Source organism: Gobio gobio, assembly GCF_949357685.1.
Source record: "Gobio gobio genome assembly, chromosome: 24".
In the NCBI taxonomy this organism is placed as follows: domain Eukaryota; kingdom Metazoa; phylum Chordata; class Actinopteri; order Cypriniformes; family Gobionidae; genus Gobio; species Gobio gobio.
Window position 1 is genome coordinate 5022259 of NC_137120.1, and position 13547 is coordinate 5035805.

The following is a 13547-nucleotide window of genomic DNA, read 5'->3' on the forward strand; positions in this document are numbered from 1 at the left end:
CAAAATATTGTCATATTATTTTTATTAGAGTGCTAAACAGTGTCAGCCGTTTTTAAAGACCAAGAAGAAGTTGTTGTCCGTGACAACCGTGACAAAACTTAAAACTGTGACATGTATGATGTCAGAGAAATTCACTAAAATATAGCTAATGCATTAGCTAATGCACATGTGTACTAAAGTGGACAAAAGTTTATTCCTGGGTCCCAGGAGGATATAAGAACAAAAATATAGAGCGGGAATGGGCGTTTGAGTTTCTGGTATATCGATTTTAGTTGTAGAAGTTCCTGGCGGAGATCCAGACTATTTCAGGATCTCGGCTCTTCCGGGAATAGCGGCGCTAAAGCGCGAGGAAGGAGGAACAGGATGGTGTGTTTCATCATCATCATCATCATCATCATCATCACAGTCCTGCGTGTATTTGAGCCGAGGAGCGGAGGGGTGTGTTATCAGGATGGAGGTGATGGAGGCAGAGCTTGAGGATCTCCGACTCCGGCATCCGCGGAGAGACTGAAGGAATGCGCGCCAGACTTTCGCGGCTTCTCAATCTCAGGTAAAATGGGCGTCGCTGTCAACTTGAACGAAGCGTGAATTAGTTTTATGTTTACTTTGGATGTTTTACTCGTTGTGGATGACTTTCTGCTTTAAAAAAGGCTATTTTTGTAAACTTGTCAACCACAACAACGTCAATGGGAAATTTGTATCGCATGTAAGTGGTAGCCTACAATGTTTAACATGAAGACTTAACCCTTACGAAAATCAACCATGGTTTTATTGCAGTAAAAGTGTAACCATGGGTCTTTTGGGCGGATTGATTAGCCTACCACAGTTTTAACTACCATGGTTAAACCGCGGTTAGTGTAGCAAAACGATGGTTAATATGTTTAAATACAATAACCATAGTTTTTTGGTTTTATTTGAGGTAAAACCATGGTTCATTTTAGTAAGATAACAAAAAAATACGTTATGACGTGAATAACTTCTCAATAACTCATCTCAATTTAAAACAGCTATCATAAATTAGTCATATTGTGGAAGAGTTGTTTGTAGCTATGTGGCACAAATGTATGATCTTTTTTATTTTTACGATTATTTTAATCTCGAGTTTGAGCTATATTGTGCCTGGGTGAGAAAATCAACACACAACTGTGTTATGAAATATAATACATATCTATTTAAATGCACATTTAAAATGCTTTTTTTAATCTAATAGGCTAATCATAGATCATAGGCCTGTCTAGTTCATTCTCTAGTAAAAATGATCGGGTGTGTTATATGGAATTAATTTGGGGTTACAACCCCAAAAACCAAACCACTGAAACTTTACAAAGACGCATACATTCAAACATGATTCTTATTGCTGCAAGAAGCTTTAATCTCATGATAATGAATCATATGGTGTGTGATTACACAACAAAACAACATATAGCCATAATCATATTTGATAAATAATGTCACACGTCTCTTTTTGCTGATGTTTCACACATTTAGATGATACTTTACACTGTCTGAAATCCTTGAAAATACAAATGCATGGAAACGAATCCCAGATTTCCCAGCCCACTCTCTGGCGCTGACATTCGCTAAGCTTATTTCTGGGCCTCGTTTTATCGAATTTGATTACAAGCGCGCCGTGGAAAGGTCTCTGTTTGGCTAATGGAGTTTGTTTTGGAATTACGCTGCTAAGAGATACACATAAACACCATCATCAGCCTCGGGTTTCTGTCTGCTGTATCCTCATTAGCAGCGATTACAGGAACCCACGAGTGGAGACGGCATCCTCGATCCCCGAATGTATTCCGATGCTTAGCCTTTTGCCTGATGAAAAATAATGGCTGAGGTAACGGCACTTACGGCATCGATCTGAAGGGGTTTGTGGATGAAGCCACTCATGTTTAATGGCCAAAGTGGAGAGGAGCTACTTCACATTCCTTAGGGAAACACCGGAGACGGATTTATGTGTTTTTAAATAAGGTTTGGCTCAAAATATAGACATCCTTGAGATCACTGTAACTCGTGTCCTCGATTGATAATGATATTAATAAGAGACTAAGGTTAGGTAATTAATAGCATTATAATGCGCGGTCGGCTTCAAACGCATCTTGTCCAATCAGAAGTTAGAATCCAAAATGTGCATTTATATTAAAGCTATAAATAATGAGTGGTTGCGTATTAAAATCACTGTAACATATGGCCTAGGTTAGGTTATAATAGAAGAATAATAGAATAATGCTTATATTAATAATAATATTAATAGGCTATAAAAATAAATTAATGAAAGAATGCTCTTATAACAATAATAATTATTTGTATTTGTTTTATAGGTTACGTTCATCATATAGAATGTTTTTATAATAGGTTGTTGGTAAAGTTTGTTTTAAAGGATTAGTTCACTTTTAAATAAACTTTTGCCGATAATTTACTCACCCCCATGTCATCCAAGATGTCCATGTCTTTCTTTCTGCAGTCGAAAAGGAATGAAGGTTTTGGATGAAAACATTCCAGGATTTTTCTCCATATAATGGACTTCAATGGGCTCCAAACGGTCCAAGGTCCAAATGACAGTTTCAGTGCAGCTTCAAAGAGCGTTAAACAACACCAGACGATGAATAAGGGTCTTATCTAGCGAAACGATCAGTTTTCGCGAGAAACCGAGCAGTATTTATGCTATTATTTTACCTCTTATCAGACGAGCGTGATCATCTCTGAGCTCCGCCATAACTTCCGCTAAGTGAGGTCAAATACGATCGTGGTCATAGATATATCAATCGTAGATGCCTCATTCTACTGATCCGTGCAGGCGCTAATGAGGCATCTACGTATACATCTATGACCACGATCGTATTTGACCTCACTTGGCAGAAGTTATAGCTGAGCTCAGAGATGATCACGCTCGTCTGATAAGAGGTAAAATAATAGCATAAATACTGCTCGGTTTCTCACAGAAGCTGATGGTTTGGCTAGATAAGACCCTTATTCATCATCTGGTGTCGTTTAAAGCCCTTTGAAGCTGCACTGAAACTGTCATTTGGACCTTGAACTGTTTGGGTCCCATTGAAGTCCATTATATGGAGGAAACCCCTGGAATGTTTTCATCCAAAACCTTCATTTCTTTTCGACTGCAGAAAGAAAGACATGGACATCTTGGATGACATGGGGGTGAGTAAATTATCAGCAAAAGTTTGTTTAAAAGTGAACTAATCCTTTAAGCAGCCTTGCTAGCATGGTTTAACACATTGATAGCATGTTTTAACATGTTGCTAGAATGATTTAGCATGTTGCTAGAATGATTTGGTGTGTTGCTAACATGGTTTAACACATTGCTAGCATGTTGATAGCATGTTTTACCATATTGCTAGCTTGATTTACCATGTTGCTAGCATGATTTAACGTGTTGCTAGCATTATTAGCATGTTGCTAGCATGATTTAGCATTTGTTAGCATGGATTAACATGTTTTAGGTTAATTATAGTACTTCATGGACTATTTGTTTATTGTGATTAATAGGGATGCCACAATTCTCAATATAATATTGAACCGTTCGGTACGGCCTTCACGGTTCAATACGTGCTTGTGAATTGCGTTTTTTCGGTTTTGCATTTAATTAAGTATTTGTCTACGAATTCTATCATTTGCCTCCATCCCAATACACTGAATAACATGACATACATTCACATCACACGTTAGTGGCTGAGTTATACTCACGGAACACTAGAGTTATTCACAATCACCAAAGTTCATTATTTGCATGCGTTTTAAAGCCTTACTGGCGTGTGCGCGGTTTTAACATGCGCTTTTCCGAGCGCGCGCACTAAACACTTGTCAAACACGTGATTACTGGACTAATCGTCTTACTGCGCTAATACTGTCAAATACACACAAGGTTAACATAAACACAGTCGGTTATGTCTAAAGTGAAAGTAAAATCGGCGCGTGTCTGCACGATGCACGCAGGTCTTACATTGACAGCAGCGCAGCCTGAACACGCGGCCCTTAAAGGGACAGTTCACCTCTAAAATGATGTCATTATTTACTCACTCTAATATTGTTCCAAACCTGTATTCATTTCTCATTTTTGAGTGAACTATCCATTTAATGTTAATACAACAGCAAAAGACAAAGAGAAAATCACTCACTGCTCTTGACTGAAAAACTTTAATACAGTAACTTTAATAAGAATCAGTGTATATTTTATAGTGAAGTCTCATTCAATTCAATCAATTTCATACTTAAATGCTGCTCAGAGCTGCTAGTGTAAATATTTATTTATATATATATATATATATATATATATATATATATATATATATATATATATATATATATATATATATATATATATATATATATATATATATATATATATATATATATATTATACAATACGCTAGGAATGTGTACAAGGGTTTTTTTTTTTTAAAGTAAAGTTTTAAGTTTAAGTAAGGTTTTTCAATTCGTTTAAGTAAAATAAAGAAAGACTATTGCAATTAAAAAATAGTCTTTTTTCTCCTTAACCTTTTGCTGTTCCTGTCGCTTAAGAATAGAATAGCAAAAAACTGATGTGACAAGCCTTCAGAACCGAACCGAACCGAAAACCGTGGTTAAAAACCGAGGTATGTATTGAACCGTGGACTAACTGTATTGTTGCATCCCTAGTGATTAATATTATTGATTATTAATTAAAAAAAAAAATGTAACTTCCCCTTTACTTCAGCAAATGTTATGTTTGGGCTTGTTTTTTGATGTTATGATCTCAAATATTTGAAAGGAACCGTCACAATAAAAGAATGCATTTGTAGATTGGACTCGTCAGATATTTGACGTTTCCTGTTGACATCAAAAGTGACACATTTAGTCCATCATAGCCCATGTTTTAGTCTCTGTTTGCAGTTGAACGTCTGCTTGGAATCAAGTGTCCTGTACAATTGCACAAGACATTGGGAAAACAACACTAGTTTTTCCCGTTTGCTAGAAAAGCAATGTTCCAGAACGTCATGTGGTGTAGCTTAGTACACAATCCTAGCAAATACAGTGTTTAGCAATGTTTACTAAAGGGTTAGTTCCCTAAAAAAAGAAAGTTCTGTCATCAGAACTTACTCACCCTCGTGTCGTTGCAAACCCATAAGACTTTTATTCATCTTTGTAACACAGATGAAGATATTTTAATGAAATGTAAGAGATTTCTGTCCCTCCTTTGAACGTCTGTTCACCCAAAACTTTTATAAAGAGATTGTAAATGAACAGATTTAATTCAGGTTTTTATTGACATATAAACATTGATTAGCGAACATACAAATTTGGAACCGTAATTGCTTGACGCGCAAGAAGCAATGAGGTTTATTCTTGTATGTCAAACAAGTACGGATGAGCTTCCAATCATATTAAGTGACGGTGTCTCTTCAGAAGACTTGGCGCTGCGTACAAAATTGCACACTGTATAGAATTTACTTTGCGACCTTTAAAAAAGTTACTTCAGAATCTCGCTGGAAGTAGTAGGACATTTTACGCTATGTATTTGGACCTACTACTCTTTTAGCGTACAGTTTTTTGCGTACAATATAGTAGGGAAGTGTTTGATTTCAAATGCAGCGACAAAGCTCTCGAATTTGCTGTTGGAAGCTCAACCGTAATTGCTTGGCGTGCAAGAAACAATGAGGTTTGTTCTTGCACATCAAACAAGTACGGTTAAGCTTCCAATCATATAAAGTGATCGTGTCTCTTCAGAAGACTTCTGAAATCGAATACCTTTCTATTATATATTGAAATTGACTTTGTGACCTTTAAAAAAGTATGTTCTATATAAGCCGCATTTCCACCGAAACTACCTGGAATAATTTGTCCCAGGAACTTTTGCTGTTTCCGTTTCCATCGTGGTCTAAAGTACTGTGAAGATTAGGCAAATTAGTTGTTCAAGATTAGGCAATCATTGGTCGTATTTTTTAAACTCCAATGTTGATTCTAATAGCAAACAACTCTTACTTCGTAAACTTAAACCGACTTTTAAAAACGGAGGTTGAAATATCAGAAAAGTTCAACCCACGAAAGTTCCTGAACTTTGAAAAAGTACAACCTTGCGAGCAGGGACTTTCTGAGGAGGACATTTTTGCCTGGAACTTCATTTAGCCCCTGGTCCCTGCGGTCGAGTACCACCCCAAAGTCCCTAGTCCATGGGGAAAGTTCCTGCGGTGGAAACGCGGCTTTTATCAGTTGTATCACGTAACCTCCATTCACAACCCTCTCCGGTGGCCTCATGGGATAATGAAATATCACTTCTGAATCTGACTGGAATTAGTAGGTCATCTGGGGACTGTTCGTTTACTGTTTTTCAAATACCATGTTCTCAGACATACTACTACTCAGTTTGGCATATTATATAGTAGGGAAGTATCAGATTTCCGATAAAGGTCTAATGGGTTTGGAACAACATGAGGGTGAGTTATCATTTTTGGATGAATTAACCCTTCAAACTGGGGTCCGCGGACCCCCAGGGGTCCTCCAGAAGGTTCTAAGCCTGGGTCCCCAGAAAATTTCAGAGAATACAAAGACAAAGCAAAAATTCTGAATTCAAAGTCTACTGAATTTTCATTTCTAAATGTTGCTCTCCTTTCTTTCCGTATACATTCCAGAATTGTGTTTGTTTGCTTTGTATCTTTATTGAGTTTCTCACTATAGTCCGCTTTATCTCGCTCACTGGCGTTGTAAGGCAGTTTTCTTAACACAGTACGTAAACTGCTTACATACATTAATTGTAAAAGTTGCTTATACAAATCATTTATAATTGAAAAGGTTCTTCTTCAGGTTTATACATCCAAAATGAATTGCCAATTTAAGTTGGGAAACAATATGTTGTATTTATAATGTCACACTTGTCACGGCCCCTCCGCTGAGTGAGTTTTTTCGACCACGAGTTGAGTTTGGTTCTCAGTCTTCTCACTGTGATTTTTCAGCTTTTATTTCGGATGGTGTAGTGTCGCTGGTAGATGGAAACCAAAATGTTCCAATTAAAATCTTAAGAGACACTTGAGCTTTAGATTCTTTTATTCTGGAATCTGTTTTGCAGTTCTCTAAGGAGTCTGATACTGGCAGTTGTGTAATGGTACGCGGCAGGGGTTTAGTTCCATTCTCTTCTCCTCTACATAAAGTTACCCTAAAATGTGGTCTGGTAGAGGGTGATGTAGCTGTTGGGGTTAGACCCCAGTTGCCAGTAGAGGGAGTCCACATGATTTTGGGGAATGACTTGGCAGGTAGTAAGGTGTGGGCAGCTGGCAAACCAAACCTCTTTGAGAAGCAACCTTCAGTGCCCCCTGCAAGTGTATCTCCAGATGGCAGTAGTGTGTCTCCTGAGGTATTTCCAGTTTGTGCTGTTACCTGCGCTACCTCTCGGAAGGAGGTTGAGAGTAAGCCAGAAAGTCTTGAGTTGCCTTGTCACAGGCCGGCTCATAGCCTGTGGCAAAAATGAGGGGACACCAACAACAGGTAAAGGCCAAAAGAGGTTCTTTATTGTAAACCAAAAACTAGTAGCTATAAACAAGGAAAAGGGGATGAGGTGTGGAAATGTCATAATGTTAGGTGTATGTAAAGTGCAGGGATGCGTGAATCTGTGTGTGTAACATGTCTGAGTGGAAACTAAGTAGAACTACAAAGGAACAAACACAAACAGGATCATACCTAGAGGAGCAGAGAGAGAGAGAGCGAGCGGTTAGTGAGGCAGTTTAAATACCCTGAGCCCAGGTGGCTCCAATCACCAACGACCCTCCTCTGCCTGCTGGAGGAACTGCCCCGGCAAGGCAGGGGAGGGGCCGTGACACACTTACTATTTATCTAACAATTTAAATATTTTTTCGTACATAAAAATAGATGAGTTTTAGGAAGGGGGTCCCTCATAAAGGTTCATCATATTTGGGGGTCCTTGGCATCATAAAGTTTGAAAACCCCTGCTTTAAGCGTTCCCATTGTCTTTTTGTCCATAGGATGAAATAAACCCCCTGGAGAAGAGGACTCATTTACCGCCACTATGGCTTCATCGTTGTTCTCCACCGACAAAACGGTTGCGGCAAGCAACGAAACTCCGCTTTGCTACTCTATCAACAGCCCTCCTATCAAACACAACCACACCTCCCCGTACTACTCGGCGGTCTTCAGCGGACTCGGATTGAGTTCCAACCTCTTCGCCCTGGTGGTCCTGGCCAAGACATTCCAGCACACCAAGAGCCGCTCCCGTTCCTCGTTCCTGCTCTTCCTCGGTGGCCTGGTGTTCACGGACTTCATGGGGCTGTTGGTCACCGGGTCCATTGTGGTGTCCTTCCACATCACGCACTTTAACTGGCGCAAGCTGGACCCTCACTGCCACTTCTGCAACTTCATGGGCATGTCCATGGTCTTCTACGGGCTTTGCCCGCTGCTTCTCGCCGCCACCATGGCCGTGGAGCGTTTCATAGGCATCAACCGACCCTTCTCACGTTCCACCACCATGTCCAACTCCAGAGCGTGCTCAACGGTGGCCATGGTGTGGGTCACGGCCGGTTGCATCAGCCTGTTGCCGTTGACGGGGTTGGGAAACTACCACCTCCAGATCCCCGGCTCCTGGTGCTTCCTCAACATCAGCTCCAATCCTCTAGACATGACCTTCAGCTTGATCTTCTCGCTCGTCGGCCTGCTGTCGCTGGCCGTGTCGTTCCTGCTCAACACGGTGAGCGTGATCACACTCCTGAGGGTGTGTTGCGGACAGGACAGCAGTCAACGGAGACGAGACTACGAAGTGGAGATGATGGTGCAGCTCATCTTGATCATGGTCATCGCCTCCATCTGCTGGTGCCCTTTACTGGTGAGTTCCTCAATGCTAAGTCCAAATTGGCCAGCTGTTCCCGAAATCTACTTAAAGATAGCTTCCAAAAGGGTTCTTTTTCACAGCGATGCTTTAGAAGAACAATTTTTGGTTCCCCGAAGTTCTTAAAGGGTTAGTTCACCCAAAAATGAAAATTCTGTCATTAATTACTTACCCTCATGTCGTTCGACACCCGTCAGACCTCCGTTGATCTTCGGAACACAAAGGAAGATATTTTAGTTGAAATCTGATGGCTCTGAAAGGCCTCCATTGGCACAATGCACGGTTCACTCTCAAGACCCTTAAAAGGTACTAAAGACGTCGTTACAAAGTCCATCTCACTAAAGTGGTTCTAAATTTCAGCAGTTTGGGGGTTTGACACGCAATCCAAATCATGATTCGACTCACTGATTCATAATGCTTCGAAGCTTCATGATGCCGTGTTTTGAAATCGTCATCACTATATAAGTCGTTATTTAGGGTTTTTTTGCGCACAAAAACTATTCTCGTCGCTTTATAAAGTTATTGTAGAACCACTGTAGTGAGATGGACTTTGTAACGACGTCTTTAGTGTCTTTTAAGGGTCTTGAGAGTGTAAAGTGCCATTGTGCCAATGGAGGCCTTTCAGAGCCATCAGATTTACACTAAAATATCTTCATTTGTGTTCCGAAGATGAACGGAGGTCTGACGGGTGTCCAACGACATGAGGGTAAGTAATTAATGACAGAATTTTCATTTTTGGGTGAACTAACCCTTTAAAAAAATTGTGAAGGAAATCTAAGGAAACTTTTTATCCTCACTCCTAAAAAATAAAGGACAATTAAGTTCCATGGAACCTTTCCAGTGGGAAAAGGTTCACCCAGCCACCAGCATGAACCGGGTGCGAGTCCAGAGCTAGTGCTAGTGCCAGTTCGGAGAGCCTTCTAAGAACCGGTTTGCTGACCTACATCGGTATCCAAATACGCCGAATCCAACGCAGCTCGCCATAATTTGTATAGACGGAGATTACAATCAAGCTACTATTAGCTCGATTAGCTGCCATTTAAAAAATGGCGGTCGCAAGTTTCTGTCCGTCTTGTTGGTCACGATAACCCAGCCCCTGACGCAAGCGGTTCTTACTTCAGCAATGTTTTGGTGCTACTTAAGAACCACTTCTCCTGGGGCCGGATTCACAAAACATTCTTAAGAATGAAATTATTCATAACTGCCAATTTCTTCTTATTTTCTAACTTAAGAAAAAATATAAGAATATTTTGTATTCCCAAAAACTTTCAAAAAATCTTTTTTCTTATGATTGTTCTTAAGATAAAATTTAAGAAGTATTCATATTCACAAAAAGAATGTTCTTTAAAATCATCGTAAATAACTTCTTAAAGTTAGGATAACCTCCAACGTATCTTAAATACCAATACTACTGTTAATGTGTCAACAATTGTAGTTTTAAGACTTTTTCAGGCGAGAATGTTCTTGTTTAAAGATTAAATCTGTGGTTTATTTATAAAGAGAGCGCCTATTTTACCATTTTTATCTGCCGTTTTCGGAGTTGTGAGATCCAGGCGATCACCGGGTGTTCAGCGTTCATTAACCCCAGCGAGAGCAGCCTTACCTCGGCTAGTCCTTCTGCCGTCTGCCGTGGGCTCTGATGACTCTGAGATATGATTCGTCTTGTGTAGATTTAACAGCCGATCTTTGGTACCCGAGCAGCATTCTTGATAAACAGATAGGCTCTCATAAAATAAAGATTTTACAGACACGGCACATTAAAAACACGGCATTGAGTGATTAACTCCCGTCAAGCCAGTCACGACGAAAATAGTCTGCACACTTATTATGATATCTACGGTAATCTGCAGGAAGCGCAAAAAGACGGGCTTTGTGTTTTTCATTCAGCAAGTCTTCAGTAATACCTTTCAATAAAATAACACCTTTTATATTCCTCTTAAGTAAAAAATTAAGATGTTCTTAAGAAAATATTTGAGAACTTCTTAAGAAATTTTCAAGAATTGCACTTCTCACGAACGTCTTAGAATTTATCTTAAGAATGTTCTTAACTTCTTTCTTGAGAAAATTTTTGTGAGTCCGGCCCCTGGTTCCTGGCACTTTTCCTGGTTCTGAACAGCACTCAAACTGCAAAAATTTACCAGAAATGGTTCTTCCAAGGCATTCTATACCCCCTGTCCACCAATGCAGTTTGAGTGCTGTTTCAGAGCCAGAGCCTAGTTTCAAATCAGTTCTTTGTCTTCCCAGGAACCAGGAATACATGTCAGGCCCCAAAGAGCCTTTCAGTGAACAGTTCTTTAAAGAACCATAGTGTGAACAACATTTTAAAACTATAAAGAACCTTTTTTCACATTTTGTGCAATCTAAATGCGCCACGGTTCTTCATAGAACCAGCAATGCCAATCAAGAACCATCAGTTTTAAGAGTGTAAGATACCTAGATAGTGGGCGACCAAGGAATCTCATAGAGGAATGTAACGGGTTCAGTACAAGTACAAGTTAAGCTAAATCGATAAATCATTTGTAACATAATGTTAATTACCACATAATGAACTTCCACTTCTTTTCTCTGAAAAGAAGAAGAGAAAAACATACTACTTTCAATGGAAGTGAATGGGGTCAATCTGTAAACGTCGAAATAGTATAGCTACAAGATGTAAACAATATACATGCCAACGTGATTTTAACATGTCCAATTTAACTTTGTTGCAATGACAATGCCACAAACTCTAAAATGACTTTAAAAATAAGGATTTATGCCACTTTACAACTCAAAATAATACACGAGAAATACCATTATAAGCTTCTCATTTCTTTCTAAATCCTCTAAGAAATATGCATTATTGGTAATCAACATCATGCCACCAATGCTGTCGATTGAGCTCAACTTGTTCTGCAACTTCTTTTTGAATTATTTCCAATTCCAAAAATATGGGAATTGGATCTATTTACCATTGATGGCTTTAACCCTTAACTGTCACCCCCCTTTTTGAGAATACACATGAAAATGCCCTATCCAAACCTAAATGGCTGTAATTCAAGAATGCTTTGGAATATAGACCTAAGTTTGGTCTTGTTTTAAAGCGGACACTTGGCAGATTATTGCTGAAGTGAAAGCAATTCAAAATATGAACGTATGAAAAAATTATGGGTATGAGTTTATATGTACTGTAAATAAAAAATACTGTACTAAATATTTTTTATTTTATATAAAATATATATTTTACAAAAATGTTTTAATCTAAAATGACTATAAAATCAAAGCCATATGTCTAACCAAGTTGTGTTCCAAATTTGAAGTTGATATCACAAAAATTTAAGTCCCCATGAGATTTTGTTTCGGCGCTATACCAAAAATAGCCACCGGGTGCCATTGAAATGATTGTTTTTTGATGCATTTTCCTGTAAATTTCTGTCCAAATGTCTCTTCCATCACAAACCAGTCACCAAATATGGACCCTTGAGACTCAGACCTTTCCGATGATATGTGTTTTGTCAAGATTAGAAAAGATTTTGATTATAAAGTAGTTCAAATAAATGTTGCTGCCCACTAGGGGAGGAGTCCGCTAGAAGAATTTAAAGTACCATTTCCATGGTAACGCAACGTCCAATTTCAAAACGGTTTTCACAGGATGAATTTTGAGTTCGTAAGCTTTCGAATGATACCTAATTTGTGATAATTACGAAAATTTATGATGCGAAAAAACAGTTCGGTGACAGTTAAGAGGTATAACTCGTCCTCCATCTTGGATATTTTTTTTTCATTAAGCTCAGTGCAATCTGGGATATAAGTATGTCCAAAGGACACATGTGCATCTGCATTACAGTTTGGCCCAAGAAAAGTATTTAGGAACATAATTATGTTGCCTATCTTTTACAAAAGCCTTCAAATACCACTTCCATATGCAGCTTGAACAGTCCCAAGTCACTAAAAAAGGCAAAAAGTGGCCTTGAACGTCGATCTGATTTAAACGGCACAGACATTATGCCTGACAGAAACGCCGCTCTTATCCGACTTCAAACGATCTGTTTACTCGACATGATGTTCTGTAAATACAACCCATTTTACATCCAGATGTGAGCCGCATCTGGTACGTACATTATGAGAATGAGCTTCTTGCAATCGTCCGAATCCGTTTTAATGGTCCGTGACGCTGCTTATATTGTAAAGTATGCTAATCGAAAACTTGGAGCTGGGCATTACTCGAGGACGCTTCACACACTCTTCGCAAGAGAAACTCTCCGTGTTTTGCGAGAACATGAAGGAGTTGTGTGAGAACTGCTGATAAGACTAATGAGGAAAGGCCATTTCCTGTTGAGGAGAAGAACAGGAAGTCCTCACAAACAAACACGAAGCACTCACATAACAAAACATGGGTTAGCCAATCGTGTGCGAAGTTGTCTCTCATTAGAGTATCAGCAGACTTGCTAGAATAAGGTTAATGATAATCAGTCTGGAGCGAGTGATATTAAGCAGACAGGAGCTGAAGAGACACTAGGACGACTGTTGACATAAATAAACACAGCTGAAACTTCATCTGCTATCTCAAATGGAGACTTTGGGAATAAACATTCCGGCTAGTGTGATGATGTCATGATGATGTACTGGAGCAGGCTCTCTGGGAGCTGGGAATCTAACCTTGTTTCTCCTGGACAGATGTACATTTCGAAGACCGTCGTGTCCTCGGTAGCCGCTGACCCCTATTACGTTCTGTTCTGCATCCGAT

The 13547-nt window shown here is 39.3% G+C and overlaps 1 protein-coding gene across 4 annotated transcripts in view; it reads left to right on the forward strand.

The window, feature by feature from the left end:
• The first annotated feature begins 274 nt into the window (after positions 1–274).
• Positions 275–13547, forward strand: part of tbxa2r (thromboxane A2 receptor) — a 285760-nt gene continuing 272487 nt past the window's right edge. The window contains exons 1-3 of one of the 4 annotated variants that reach the window (XR_013815758.1): positions 275–550; positions 7968–8821; positions 13478–13547. The exon at positions 13478–13547 is cut by the window's right edge and continues 64 nt beyond it. Coding sequence is in view for 2 of the 4 variants with exons in the window: in XM_079807172.1 (XP_079663298.1) it covers positions 8012–8821; positions 13478–13547 (880 nt within the window). In the remaining 2 variants the exon portion in view is untranslated. The remainder of the gene's footprint in view (positions 551–7967; positions 8822–13477) is intronic. The other 3 variants (XM_079807172.1, XR_013815759.1, XM_079807171.1) reach the window with 3 other exon arrangements.